At 37.6% G+C, this 16,053-nt stretch overlaps 1 protein-coding gene across 1 annotated transcript; it reads right to left on the bottom strand.

The window, feature by feature from the left end:
• Positions 1-5,240: 5,240 nt before the first annotated feature.
• Positions 5,241-15,598, bottom strand: OCT4 (organic cation/carnitine transporter4). Its single transcript, XM_089614092.1, has 2 exons — positions 15,006-15,598; positions 5,241-6,665 (listed from the first exon to the last, which is right to left on the bottom strand). Exons 1-2 carry the CDS (start codon positions 15,424-15,426, stop codon positions 5,434-5,436), a joined length of 1,653 nt encoding a protein of 550 aa, XP_089470218.1. The 5' UTR covers positions 15,427-15,598; the 3' UTR covers positions 5,241-5,433.
• Between the last annotated feature and the right edge of the window lie 455 nt (positions 15,599-16,053).

The raw sequence follows: 16,053 nt of genomic DNA, 5'->3' as shown, positions 1-16,053 counted from the left end.
TCATCCCTGACTCCATATTGATTTTTTTTTTTCTTTCTAATACTTATTTAAATTCTATATGGTTGAGTTGAAGATGAGTAAACGTTATGATGATATAGTATTGGCGTAAAGTTTCGTTTATCGTTCTTAGGCGGAAAAATGAAAAGATAAAAATGATAAATGGTGACGTGGCAATGAGTGTATAATTAAGATAGTTATGAATAATGAGTGCACATCACCGATGTCAGCGCTGAATATAATTTCGTTAATCATTTATTCTAACAATATCATGTTTTAATCTAATATTTTATGGGGTATCTAGAAATATGATAAAAAACAAACCTCATTTTTTGGTTTTAGTCCATATTTGTCAAATTTTAAGAATATAGTCAAACCTCAAATGGAATGATAAGCAAAAAAAAGTCTGATTTGCCATTATTTATTAACAAATTCGTCATTTTCTATCCTCTACTTTTTTTCCAGCACTTTTTTTCCCCATAAAAAACTTTTAAAAAAAAACCATATCTATCTCATATGAAGTCGAAAATTGAGTGATTCCAAATCGTACGGATTCGTGACGCCAAGATCATAAAAAATAGATCCATTGTGTTTGATGAAAAATCATGTTTAATGCATCGATGTAGAAAAATCACGTTACTGCCTTAGACATGAAAATAACTGAAAATTTTCGGAAATCATCTGGAAATAAATGGAAACGTAAACGTGATGCATTAAACATGATTTTTCATCAAACACAATGGGTCTATTTTGAAAGATATCGACGCCACGAATCTGTAATATTTGGAATCACTCAATTTTGAGTTCGTATGAGATAGTTATGGATTTTTGAAGTTTTGATGCAAAAAAAATGTTTGAAAAAAAGTAAGAGAGAGAAAGTGACGAATTAAAAAACAAGAGAGAGAGAGAGAGAGAGAGAGAGAGAGAGAGAGAGTGATTAATTTAAAAAAAAAACGTTATATTTATTTAAGGACAAATATGTAATTTTAACCTATTACCTCTAGTGCCACCTAATATAATTGGCTATTTTTCTAAAACTCTCCGAACGTGGGCTAAATTTTGGTGATCTAGTTAGTTACAAAATTTTATTTTATTTTTATAGTTTTTTTTTATAATAATTTTATTAGACTTTATTTTTACTTTTAATTTCATTTTAATTTTTAGTTGTTTACAGTTTTATTAATAATATGGAAAAAAATCATCTGAAAAATAAAAAAAGGATACTATGAAATGTTTTATAATTAGAAACATTCAGAAAAATTACTATTTCCAAATGAGGTATCAATGAAAGTTTCCTATTATTCTCTTTGAGTGGACTAAAAAAGTAGCTAAAAATGGGCTTCTTCAAAGGCCCAATTATTGATGTAGTCATTTAGGTATTCACAGCATTTTATTATATTTATTTTGTACCATTTAAACAAATTATATTTATGATGTATGTACCATTTAAAATTATATTTTGTACCACTTTATAGCTATTAATGTACAAATGGATTAAACGATGAATCGAGTAAAAAATTGTGTTGTTTGAAGCAAGGATTGAAATCTCGTATCTCGCAACCGTACCGTACTTCTAACTTTGAGGGTATCTCATTTCGTACCGTGGTATTCCACGGTATTTGATGACCGTTCGAGATATCTCGTACCGTGTGGTAAACCGCATTCCGCGGGGTATATGGCAAAAAAAAATGGTATTCCGCGAGGTATTTGAATAATTTTTTAACTAGGATTTAGAATACACAAAGATAAATTTAAAAATAGAGTTTTCAACATTTCATACATATAATTCTAAATGGAATACAAAGTTACAAACCAATACACATATAATAGAGAGTTCTTACACAAAACCACACTAAAATCTAAATAGAAAACAAACAAAGACCACACATAGCAGAGAATTCTCACACAAATCCACACATAATAAAAACACTCTCTCATATCCTCCCTTACTTCAGGATGACACTTATCATACACCTTTGTACTTCTTTGATTATATGTAGCGATAATGTGATTCTTCACCCTAGTAACACCCGCGCCTTTCATCTCATGGCCACAAAAGTCGCATGCAAAACTGTTCGTCTTTCCTTCAAGGGGCATATGATAAATTCAGGCCAGATCCGAACTTATTCGTCAACTATTAAATCTGAATTAACAAAATATATAAACATTTAACAATAATGAACAATGTTTAGAATTAGATCAAATTAACAATAACGAATAACATCAACGAAACAATCAATAATCAAGAAATTAATTACATTTAGATCAAATTAATTAGAAATTACATCTAAATAAAAAAAAGATTTAAATTAGGATTTAAAAACCCCATTTCAAATCAACATAAACAACAAGTAATTATTCAATTAACATTTGAATTTGAATTTAAAAAAAAAAACCATTTCAAATCAACATAAACAACACCATGTAATTATTCAATTAAAATTTAATTCGGATTAATAAAAAAAATCCATTTCAAATCAAGTGAATAATACTCAAAAATCAAAATATAATCAAAGTTCAAACTTACCCCGCGGAAAACAGCGAGATCTGAGAAAGATTGAACAGCCCACGACGGAAAACGGTGGTCTCGCGCGAGATTTGGAGAGATCTGGATAAGATTTGGCAACGGATGAGCGAAAAATCTAGAGTTTTTCTCGTCAATTTTGGGGGGAAAATGGGTGAATTTTGTTCATTTTTTTACATTGGAGGAGAGAGAAACGGTCTGCAAAAAGATGGGCGAGAACTCGAGAGAAATGGACCATTTCGCGAGTTATTTTATTTCTCCCTCGCGAGATCTTGTTCGAGGAACCCCCGTCTCGCGCGAGAATTTAATCCTTGGTTTGATGCTTTGTATTGGCTCGAAGAATACACTGCTCTACCACTATTAGTGCTATAGAGAGCTCACTTGAAAAAAAAAAACAAATTGACTACAAAACGCCGTTGCAACCACTCCATTGTTGTCTCGAACGATCCCGCCAAAAACCCGTACCAACTCAATTTTTCGACAAGAGGCATGGACATTCAACTTGAGTTTTCAGGCACGGCAACAAATTATTTCAAAATCAATATGTACTTTTTTAATTTAAATAAATCATTTCAAAATGAAATATATTAAAGATGTTAAACCAAATTTTATAGCATTTCAAACAGTTACTGATATGAATTAATCACCAAATATGTTGCTTCAACATAAATAGAACTATACAAAAATGTATTGAAATTTATTTCGTTATTTTTTAAATGAATTTGAAATTTTTAATTTGTGCGTAGACATATCAGTGGTAGTTTTTTATTTAAAAAAAAAATTATATATTCGACCTATTTTATTAAGGATTTTTTTTGTACAAAGTAGCCAATTCAAACTAAGCGTTTACTAAAGTAGCCAATGTTTCATAATTTAGTGCATTCTAGTCACTTATAATGTAAAAAAAAAATACTAATATACCCTTAATTATTTTCAAAATAATTAATCTAAGTATCCAAAATTTTAATTCACTGCACTTTTTGTATATACCAAATGGGTTCAAAAATTTTAATCGTGCCTTCAAAATATTTAATCTCTCATCTATAATGGCAATAAAATGTCTGAAGTATAGTCATATGCAGCGAGAAAGCAACGAAGTGTCAAAAATTTTAATCTTGCTTTCAAAATATTTAATATCCCATTTAAATTGGCAACAAAATGTCTGAAGTATAGTCATATGTAACGAGAAAGCAACGAAATGTCAAAATTTTTAATTCTACTTTCAAAATATTTAATCCACTATTCGATGAACTAGAAAGAAGAAGAAGAAGAAGACACTAATGACGGTGATGATGACGATCGACGTTGACCTTCGATCTCCGATGGCGATCTAGAGATCGCCAAGTCCTAACCCTAGGAATCCCTCTCTCAGACGTCGATTCCTTTCCGAACCTCGACATCGCCATCGACGGCGTCGACGAGATCAATCCCGCCCTGAACCTAGTCAAAGGTCATGGCGGCTCTCTCCTCTGGGTGAAGATGCTCGAATCATTTTGCCGAGATTCACTGTCATTGTCAACGATTCCAAGCTGGCAAGTTCCTCTCCCTTTTTCTTCTCTCCGGCGACGATTCTGACGAAGACTCCGGTGGCGAAGAAGCGCGAGGTCGGAGCCAGAGCCGTATCTCATTGCGGCGAATTCATGAGCTTCAGAGGAACGATCGGTCCGCCTCGCTGGTTCTCTGCATTTGAATCAGCTTCTCTATTCCCCGATTCTCATCTTCTTATCTATTTGCAGGGTCTCTTTCTCGGTCTGCTCATTTGCTTTGAGAAAAGCAATCACAAGGATATTTTTTTGGATTTTTTAAAATTTGTGTTATCTTTGCTCAACTTAAAAAAATTAGGTTATTTTACCGAATTCAAAGTTAAAAATGACTAGATAGTCAGATTGTCCTTTTTCGGAGCCTCTTGCGGAGTCCAAGAACTAATAAAATCGCTCGTCATTCCTATCAATCGAATTATCGAGTTATATATGACTAATGTTTATATTTGAAAATACAATGATCAAACCATGCATCATCGAGATCAATCATTTGGCACGTAAGCTTGTTGACTATTTTGTTTAATGTTTTCTAAGCCTCACCTATATTAAAATTTTCACGTTTGAAGTGACTTTAGTTTGTGATAATTTATTTTTTGACAATATTAATGGTTATTGTATATTTAACGGTATTTTATGGATATGTGGTACTCGGGTGAGCGACATTCTTGGTTATGTAGGAGTTTATCTCCAGGGAGATGCTTCAATAAATCTCGAGTACGCCTAATCTTACATGGTTGTTTCGGCGGTTTTCGAGCGAACATTTGGCTTGACTAATCGATATAGTTATTGTGATTTCCTATTTAGTTCTATTTTTCTCATTAGTAGCATTTTATTGTGAATGAAATTTTTTTTATGCAAAAAAAAAATGCTGAACAATGTCAAATTTAGTATCGTACATAGAACATTAGAACTTTTGGAATTTAAATTGGAGAATGATGCGCAATATTTTACAAATAACATTATTATATATATAAAAGAGAAGTAGTGTTTACTATTAAGAAACAATTTACTATTACCTGGATTAGATTGTCACTAGATTAAACTTGTATATTAAAAGTTAGAGTGTTGTCAACGTATTTGTCTAAATCTTTACAGAAACATCTTCCGCTAAGCCACTTATATTATAATCTACATGTTTTTTTTTTTTTAAATGTAATTTTTATTGTGTCTTTAAAAAAAAAAAAAAAAAAAAAAACTTCTTACTTATGTTTAAACTTTTTCGGACAACGGGGCATAGTGCGTGTAAGTAATAAAGAAAAAGAGATCTTAACCGATTAAAAAATTTAAATTACAAAACAAAAGAAAAAAAAAATCATCCCACATTGAAAAACAAAAAATAAAAAAAAACTGGAATTAGTTTAGCAAAAAAAATCAAACAACATCAATATTATTACTATTATCATTGTTAGTGATGAATCTAGAGCAATCGTCTGTCTCGCCGTCCTCCATCCCGGCCATGGTGTCGTAAAGCGGTCGGTTGAGCGTCTCCGGGAGGTAAAGTGCGTGGGCCCCGCCGACGACCCCGCAGGCGGCGAACACGGCGAACGGCGCCGCCCCTCCGGCGACCACCACGAAGGGCGCCAAAATGGCCCCCATCTGCGCCGCCTGCGTGGCGCACCCCAACGCGGCGTTCCTCACCACCGTCGGAAACAGCTCCGCCGTGTAGATGAACAGAAGGTTGTACGTCCCCGACATCCCGAATATCCCCATCACCCCGCACACCGTCCGCGTCACCCCTCCGGCGCCGGAGCCGTCGGCGCTGGCGAAGGCTCCGGCGAGGCAGAACGCCCCGCTGAACCACATCGTGGCGACGGCCAAAGGGCGACGCCCGAACCGGTTGAGGAGGACGGCGGTGATCCCGAACGCCGGCATCTCCGCCACCGCGTTCACCACCACCGCCAAGTAGACGTTCGTCTTGAGGTTGACCACGTTGAGGCTCAGCCCGTAGTAGACCACCGAGCAAAGGAAGTTTATCGCGACGGCTAGGAAGAGCCGAGCCCGCGTGAGCGGAGACTTCACGACGTCCACGAGTGACCCCGACGTCGCGAATCCGTCGTTTTCGTCGTCGCCGTCGCCGTCTTCGTTGTCTAGGGCTAGGGTTACGTCTTTCGGGAGGTCCCGACCGTTGGATCGGGCGATGGACCTCATGATCTCGTTGGCCTCCCCTCGGCGGCCCCTGACCAGGAACCACCGGGGGGACTCGGACACGAAGGGGATGAGGACGAGGAGGAGGAAGAGGAGGGACGGGATCGAGGAGGCGATGTAGAGGGCCCGCCAGGATGACACGAAGGAAGTCGGCGGGGAGAGGGAGAGGAGGTAGGCGGTGCCGGAGAGGAGCGCGATCCCCCCCGAGAAGAAGTAGAATGTGGACATCCCGGCCGTCCCGCGTTTCATGGGCCCGATGGGCTCGGTGGCCAGGACGAAGGCACAAAGCCCCGCCCCGCCTGTGCTGAACCCCGTCAGGAAGCGAAGGAGGGCGTAGATCGGGTATGAAGGCGCGAACGCGGTCGCGAGCCCGAATATAGTGTTCAAGACGCACACTATCACTAGGGAGCCTTTTCTCCCTAGGGACGAGTCCGAGAGGTGACCGAATATTCCCGCTCCTATATCAATCAAAGAAGAACGCATAAATTAAGTTAGGTCTAAAAATGAGAAATGATAAACATCAGCGCGTTGACATTTCAAAAATAATTTAGATAGTATTCGAAAATTAGGTTAGAGTGATAATAGACGGTGCTCGTTAAATAAGCGCCTATGTGGGACACTAGTAGATTGTGTTTTTCTAATAAAAACTTTTAAAAGCCCAGCCATCCGTCATTTTTCAAAGAAGTTTTAAAATAGTAATTGAATTAGAATTGTACTAGTCTAGATCTTGCTAGCCAAGTTGAATGAATAATTCAGATATTTTGTATATACCATTATTTTATATTTCTTTTTATAGTATAAAATTGAATGTCATGGATGGGCATTAATGTGTATGGAACAACTTATTCATACTCATTAAAGGCTTTGAAAGTTTTCAATTATGTTATGGACCATAGGCCTTCCTTTAAAATGGGAGTAAAGTTTAAGTACTAAAATGATGTTTGATTATGTGTAGGGGGGCCATGATCAACAAACATTTTTTTTTCTTTAAAGGATAAGGTCGATGACAGTTCAAAAGCAAAGTAGCTGTATTACATAATTGTAAGGTTGGTGTGTGTGAGATAGAATTATACTATAAGCGTGATACATATGCGCAATAAAATTAGTTACTTTCGTTCAACCAAATATTTCATTACTCTAATCTTTGTATTAATCTAGCAAAACAATATAAATATACGCGCCGATAGCCAGAAAGAAACCTAAAACGACAAAAAAAAAAAAAAAAGTCTTACATGTTATCGTACTTTTACCCAAAAAAAAAAAAAAATCCACATTTTCTGCCTTTAGTCACGCTATATTATAGAGCAAATAGTTTGTTAGTCTCTTCAAATTTTACTTTACACTTAGTCACGCTATATAGAGCAAATAGTTTGTTAGTCTCTTCAAATTTTACTTTACACGTATAGTTCATGTTCTTTTAACACGCTTACTACGATGCCATATCTGTTTGGAGCATATTATTTGATGTCACAAAGTTTGACGTTTAGTGAAAATGTTTTGTTAAATAGCTCAATAATAATAATAATAATAAGACACAAAGACAAGGAGAGAATTACCTCTTTTTTTCGCGTTTCTCGTTGCATTATATAATTAGCTAGTTATGGACAAATGAGAAGTTTAACACGGAAACTCTTGTAAAGTATAATAAACTAGAACATTCCACTTAAAATTTTGTGGAATTAATGGATATGGTCCTATATCTATACTGTGAAGTTGAGAGATTGAGAGAGTTTGTTGAGAGTTAGTTAGAGGAGAGAGAGTGAACAAGATTGTAGAAGATTCTCATTACAATGAATACGGTAACAACAGAGTATTTATAGTCTTAAGTATTGACTAGTGACGTGGCTGAGCGATATTATCTATATACTCTAACATCCCCCCGCAAGTTCAAGGGCGATTGAGCACGTAGAGCTTGGTTCGCAACTGAGTGAATAGCTGAGTGGCTAATGGCTTAGTGAGTCCATCAGCTAGTTGATTTGTGGACGGCACGAAAGCAACTCTGAGTGACTTGTTGAGGACCTTATCTCTCACAAAATGGAAGTCAACTTCTACATGTTTTGTGCGAGAGTGAAGTACCGGGTTGGCTGCCACATACGTTGCTGAGACATTATCGCAGAAGATTGTTGGTGTAGTCATGCTGATCAAACCAATGTCGCGCAGTAGAGACTGGATCCACATTATATCACAGGTCGTTGTAGCAACTGCCCTGTATTCTGACTCCGCACTCGAGCGTGATACCACTCGCTGTTTGTTTGAGGCCCAAGCAACCAGATTTGAGCCAAGAAATATACAATGACCACTAGTACTCTTCCTGTCATCAGGGCAGCATGCCCAATCTGCATCTGAGTAAGCGTAGAGATCAGTCCCTAGTTGAGCCTGAAGTGTGAGTCCATGTGATGACGTTCCTTTCAAGTAGCGAAGGAGACGCTTTACAGCTTGCCAGTGAGTATCAGTCGGAGCATGCATGAACTGACATAGCTTGTTTACAGCAAAAGCTATATCAGGTCGTGTCATTGTGCAGTATTGGAGACTCCCAACGATGCTTCTATATGGTGTAGGATCGGACAGAGGTTTGCCATCTGATGCTGACAGCAGTGGACTTGACACCATAGGAGTTGCACAAGGCTTTGAGTCTGCCAGTTCTGCCCTGTGATGGAGATCCACAATGTGCTTCATTTGAGTGAGATGGAGCTGAGACTTTGTTCTGGTTACTTCAATTCCAAGAAAATACTTCAGTTGACCAAGATCTTTCAGAGCAAACGTCTTGTGAAGATCATGTACCAGGGTGTTGATGAGCCGGTCATTATTGCCAGTGATGATGATGTCATCTACATATGCCAACAGAATAAGCTTTGTTGTAGTAGCGGTGTAGACAAACATTGAAGTGTCTGCTCTGGATTGAGTGAAACCCCATTGAAGTAGCGATGAGCTGAGTTTTTGAAACCAGGCTCGTGGGGCTTGTTTTAAGCCGTAGAGTGCCTTTTTCAGTAAGCAGACATGATCCGGGCACTGCGTATTCACAAAACCCTGTGGCTGACTCATATATACTGTCTCAGTGAGGTCTCCATTCAGAAACGCGTTGTTTACATCAATTTGGCGTAGTTGCCAGTTGTTTGTCATAGCTAGAGATAACACTACCCGAACTGTGACTTGCTTAACAACAGGGCTGAACGTTTCGAAATAATCCAATCCATATGTTTCATGGAAGCCTTTGGCTACTAGCCTGGCTTTAAATCTGTCAATTGAGCCATCTGGTCGCTGTTTGGTTTTATACACCCATTTACAGCCAATCACCGTGCCTTCTATCGGTGGAGGTACTAGAACCCACGTACCATTGTCCATGAGTGCATCATATTCCTTGACCATTGCATCCTGCCAATGACTGTGTTTGGCAGCATCTGAGAAGGCTGTAGGGTCTGGGATGTATGTAGGAATTTTGGCAATGTAGACCTTGGGTTTAGAGTTTCCTGTTTTCGACCTTGTAAGCATGTTGTGTGTTGTGGTGGCTAGTTCAGGTTGTGGAATGGGAATAGCTTCAGTATTGGGATTTGAGCTGGGTGTAGGACTTGGGTTTGGTGTAGGACTTTCTATCAGGTGATTAGGTTCAGTGTTTTGAGAGGTTGTAGTTGTTGGTATTTGTGGTTGTGATTGAGATATGGTTGGTGTTTCTGTGATTGGTGTTGCTGAGATTGGTTGTTGATTTGGTGAGGATTGGACATGTTGACGTGCTTGTATAGGGATTGTGGTATGTGAATTTATAGCAGTAATGGGGTTCAACATGGGTAAGGTAACGAGTGTGCTTACAGTTGATGATTGCGCGGAAGCTGTTTGAATAAATGACTCTGTGGACTGGAAAGGAAAAGCCTTTTCGTTAAAGATAACATGCCGTGAGATGTAAATCTTGCTCGTGGTAGCATCAAGACAGAGATATCCTTTATGTTTGCTGCTGTACCCGATGAGTGCGCAGTGAACTGACCTTGCTTCCAGCTTGTGTTTGGTGAATGGTCGTGTGAATGGAAAACACGAGCAGCCAAATACTTTGAGATGATCATATGACGGCAGCTTTTGATATAGTACTTGATATGGCGATTTGAGACTCAACACTACTGAGGGGAGTCTGTTAATCAGATATACTGTTGTTTGAAACGCATAAAAACAATATGCTCCTGGCATGTGTGCCTCTGTAAGCATCGTCAATCCCATCTCCACGATATGTCTATTTTTGTGTTCAACTCTCCCATTTTGTTGCGGTGTAGCAGGACACGAGACTCTGTGGATGACTCCCATTTTTTCTAGGATTGGAGTGAGTGATCTGTACTCACCCCCCCCAGTCAGTCTGTAGAGTTTTGATTGTTGTATTAAACTGAGTGGCAACAAGAGTCTTGAACTTTAGAAAATAGCTGAGACATTCATCTCTGGTTTTCAACACATACATCCAAGTAAACCGAGAGTGATCATCAATGAATAGCAAGAAATATCTCAATCCATTAGTTGTGGTCACTGGACATTGACCCCAAATATCCGAGTGGATTAAATCAAACACCTTTTCTGCTCTAGAGTTGGACCTAGAAAATGGGAGTCTATGACTTTTTGCTAGCTTACACGAATTACAAAATTCAGACTCAGTGGAAGACTTGATCTTGCACTCCTGTAGCACTTTGTTGACTACGAGGGAGCTAGGGTGACCCGACCTTGAATGCCATAGGCTCGTATCTCCTGCTGATGTGCTTGCAGCAAAGCACTTTATTCTTGAACTTGACTGAGAAATTGGAAACTTGTAGAGACCATTACTGGTTGCTCCTCGAAGTAGTACCTGTCTCGTAGCTTTGTCCTTCATACAAAAGAACTTCTCATGAAATTCAACAAGTACATTATTATCTCCACAGAATCTCTGAACACTGATTAGATTGTGAGATAATTCTGGAACTAATAATACTTTTTCCAAGTTGAATTTGCCGAGCTGGCTTTTATCACTGTTTTTAAGCACAATTTTTCCAACAGTTGATATAGGTAAATATTTACCATTGCCAACCATGACTTGGTCTGATCCTGTGAATGGAGAAGCATCCTGGATGTGTGAGCCGTCATTGGTGAGGTGTTGATTAGCTCCAAAATCCATGTACCAGACACCATCAGATGAGAGGTTGCTTTGTCCAGAGTAGCTTGCGTAGAGAGCTAAACTGTTCTCTGAGTAGTTCTGATCAAATCTGTGATAGCATTTGAGCGCCGTGTGACCTAGTTTTCCACATACTTGACATTGTGGTTTGTTTTGACCATTGTTGTTGTAGCCACGTCCTCTTGATGAATTGTTATTGTTGAAGGTTTGACTGTTGCTGAAGCCTTGATTGTTGAAGCTTTGATTACTGAAACCTTGATTGCTGTTGAAATTATGATTGTTGTTTGCAGGTGACTGTAGAATTCCTCGACCATTTCCTCTGCCTCCACGTCCTTGACTGTTAGATCTTCCACGACCTCGATTTCCTCTTCCATTTCCACTGAAGTTAGGTGTCGTATTCGAGTAATTTGCTTAAATTACTGAAGTATCATCAACTGATTTATGCTGATCCAATCTGTTCTCAAATGTCATCAATTGACTGTACAACTCGTCGATCGAAGGAAATTCGCTTCGTGTATTGATCGATGTGACAAGTGAGTTATATTCAGCGCCTAACCCTCCAAGAACATACAGTACTTGATCTTGCGCAGATATCTTTTGTCCAATCGCAATCAGATTATCAGCAATCGACTTAATTTTAAGAATATATTCTGACATTGATGTACCTCCTTTCTTTGTAATTTGTAATTGGAGTCGAAGTTGAAGGATCTTTGCCTTTGAAGATGACGGGAAGCTTTTCTCCAAGGCGGTCCAGATTTCATATGCGGTCTTGAGTCCGACGATCTGAGACATCACACTTTCGGTGAGAGATGAGTAGATCCATGCCATGAGAAGACGATTCTGCCTTTGCCAGAGAATATACTCTGGATTCACCGTGATTCCATCATCAAATCGCATCGCTGGACACGAATATCCTTCTGTAAGATAATCCAGTCCATTCGCAATTATAACATTCTCAAGCTGAGTTTTCCAGAGGAGGTAATTTGTTCGATCGAGTTTTACAGATAAAGTTTGGTTGAGAGAAGGCATTTGGAGATTTTGATAGAAGTTAGCCAATGTTGTGAGTCGAGAGTTTGAGTTTTGATTTGTGGTTGACGGATCTGTGGTTGTATGAGTTGAATTGAGGTTTTCAGGCTCTGCCATTGTTGAATCGATAGAGCTCTGATACCATGTGAGGTTGAGAGATTGAGAGAGTTTGTTGAGAGTTAGTTAGAGGGGAGAGAGTGAACAAGACTGTAGAAGATTCTCATTACAATGAATACGGTAACAACAGAGTATTTATAGTCTAAGTATTGACTAGTGACGTGGCTGAGCATATTATCTATATACTCTAACATATACATATATATATATATATATATATATATATATGTATGTATAATACATATATGATGATATGTTAAGTGGCCATAGGTACATTAGAATTTGTATTTTTTCTTTACATCAGAATTTTTTGTGGAGCACATGAATATGGTCCTGTATGGATATATCATATATGTAAGGATCATTAAAGGTTTTATCGTGTTAGCTAAATAATTATCAAGGATAGTTCCACATCGACTGGGTATTACGATCATGAGCTCTTTATAAGGCTTGTGGGTTACTCCTCCAATTACCAAGCTTGGTTTTAGATGGAACCCCACACCTTTAAGATGGTATCAGAGCGGGGCCCATTCTCGGTTGTGGGCTAGCTCTGATACCATCTTAAAGGTGTGGGGTTCCATCTAAAACCAAGCTTGGTAATTAGAGGAGTAACCCACAAGCCTTATAAAGAGCCCATGATCGTAATACCCAGTCTATGTGGGACTATCCTTGATACACCCCCTCACGCGCACAGGCACATGCACACATTGGCACAGGCACTGAAAGTGTGAAGTATAAGCCCGATCAGCTAGCCCACAACCGAGAATGAGCCCCGCTCTGATACCAACTTAAAGGTGTGGGGTTCCATCTAAAACCAAGCTTGGTAATTAGAGGAGTAACCCACAAGCCTTATAAAGAGCCCATGATCGTAATACCCACTCGATGTGAGACTATGCTTGATAATAATCAAATAAAATTAATAGATTAATTTGTAAAATAGCTAAAACTTGTCTGTGGATAGCTATTTTTTTTAAAATTGCAATGGGTTCATAAATTCTTTAATATTGGTGAAGTATTGATAGACAAGAGTAAAAAAAAAATTAAGACTTTATTACTTTTTTAAAAAATAAAATTAAAATTAAAATGACTTTTTTTGTGTTCATTTGTTGACTATTTTGACAAAACAAAAATAATTTTTTTAAATATTCGTTAATTAATGAACTACAAATGACTATTTTGTATACTTTGTTTTCTACATTTGAATAGAAATCTGTATTAGTTTTCTTCTATATTCGGATATTCTAGATGATTCGATATGGAAGATCCATTGAATATCCTCAAAGCAATATCTTATAACTTATTGGGGAGAGAAAAAACAATCAAGAAAAGATTTTCAAGCAGTTTCTTACCGTAAAAATAAGCGTAATAATAGAAGAGATATTTTCTACTATATTCACGTCGACTAAGAAAGCATTAGACTACGCATGTGAGACATCTAATCTAATTCGATCACTCTATAAAAAAATTAAAAAAAAAAAGTAAATAAAAAACTTATGAAATAAAAAGTAATGTGATAATAATAAATCATTAGCCCCAAAGGATTCCCCAATCCGTCCCGCACTACTAAAACACATCGAAACCCCATGTGAGTGAACATATCCATATTATAACATACACGCATAATGTATATCGTACAATACATATTAGTTATAATCAAACCAATAATTTTGGAAAGAAAAAAAAAGCAATCATACACCCGGATAACAATAAACTATTTATGTATATTTCTAATCACAACGTTTGTGACACATCTAATCCTACTATTCTATGACTCTTAAAAAAAACCACTAGTCACATTATTATAATAATATATGCAAGAAATATTAACACTGCCATATTAACTATATGCAAACAAACAAACAAAAAAGTGTAAAAAAAAAAAAAATTAATCTATCGTACAGCCACGGGAGGGCATAAACTAATTAATGACAACCTAATCTTATCAATAACTGTAAATGATAATAATTAACAAAAAAGAAAGCCAATATTTACACTTAATTTATATATATTCACATTAAACCGACTCTCCAAGCTGTATCCTAACCTAACATAGACACTGAAACTTGAAACCCTATCTGGCACATTAATATAATAATATACACGAACGATATAAATAACAAGAAATTTCAAAACTGTCACTCTGATCTGATTTAGCATAGAAAAATCATTATTTAAAATTATCAATTTGTTACTGCTTAATTGATTTTAATTTAAATGATTCTGAATTTATGATGTTTACTGTATATATAGTAGATTACACTCACGCGTGGAAGTTAAACTTGTATAAATATATAAAATATTAAAAAAACAAGAAGAAAAAAAATTGTACAAAAAAAGAAAAAAAAATTGTACAAAAAAAGAAAAAAAAAGAAAAAAAGTACTCACTGATACTAGATTTTAATGCGAATTAGTCTACCATTGGACCCCAAAACCACGTGACACGTCAATGCAACAACAAACACGAACAAAGATGATAAACAATATACCATACTAATCATAATCAAAACAAAGAAATAAAGGGTAAAAGAAAAAAACTAACCAATCATACATCCGCCGAAGAACAAGGCTTGAACGAGGCCAACTTTATACTTATCTCCACACACCAAACCCCACTCCGCCACCGTGGAGCTCAGATTCCCGCCAACCCACTCCCACGTCCCCGGTTCGAGCCCACACACCGACCCCGACGCGCCGTCGCAGAGCGTGCCGGCCACGCACCGCCACTCGGGCTCGCGGTCGGCGAAGATCATGACCATGGTGTGGAACGCCTCGAGAGCCCAGGCGAGACTGGTCAGCACGAAGTGACGTACCTGCCACGGCCCGAACTCGCCGCAGAATATTCGGAGCATATCGTCTATGCAGTACTGCCTTTTCCGGGTCTCGTCGGCAATTTTACTATCTCCGACGAGAAGAGGCGACCCGAGATCGCCGGAATCCGGCCAGGCTCCGACGACTGACATGGATGCTCTCGATGTATATAATAATGTGTGTGTGTTTTAGTTTCATGTATTTATAGCGGCGGGGTTTGGATTCTAATAATATGTTTCTTTTTTTTTTGGTTTGGACTGGAGTGAAATCTTCTCGATCTATAATCTGGTGTGGTTTTGACACGTGGATAGGGATCTAGCCATACGTTTTTTATTTCATTGGCGGGGCGGTCAACGTTGGTAAGCGTTTGTTTGGACTTGATAAGAAGGATTCTTTTTTTTTTACTTTTTTTTATATGCATGTGTGTGTGTGGGGAGTTGTTATACGGCCATTTGTGCGGATTTTTAAATACGATTTAGACTAAGAGTGAAAAAATCTGAATCCCAAACCTCACTTATGCTACGATTTTGGGTTTTAGTTTTATGTGGTTTGGACACGTGGATAGAGATCTTGCCGTCTATTTTTTTTTTTTTTGTGAGGTTGGTCAACTTTGTGAAGCGTTTATTTGGACTTATTCAGAAGAAAAAAGGGGTAAAATATACTATATATATTGTTAATGTATTGCTGTAATGCTGTAATGTAACTACGATATAATTAAGTTTTGAGGAAAGGATTTGGTGGAGGAATGTTTTAGGTGTTTCTTTGGATAAGAGTTAATT

Source organism: Urtica dioica, chromosome 5 (assembly GCF_054948205.1).
Source record: "Urtica dioica subsp. dioica isolate 48M chromosome 5, U.dioica_male_clone48M_v1_H2, whole genome shotgun sequence".
Taxonomy (NCBI): domain Eukaryota; kingdom Viridiplantae; phylum Streptophyta; class Magnoliopsida; order Rosales; family Urticaceae; genus Urtica; species Urtica dioica.
This window is presented reverse-complemented; position numbering and strand designations above follow the sequence as displayed.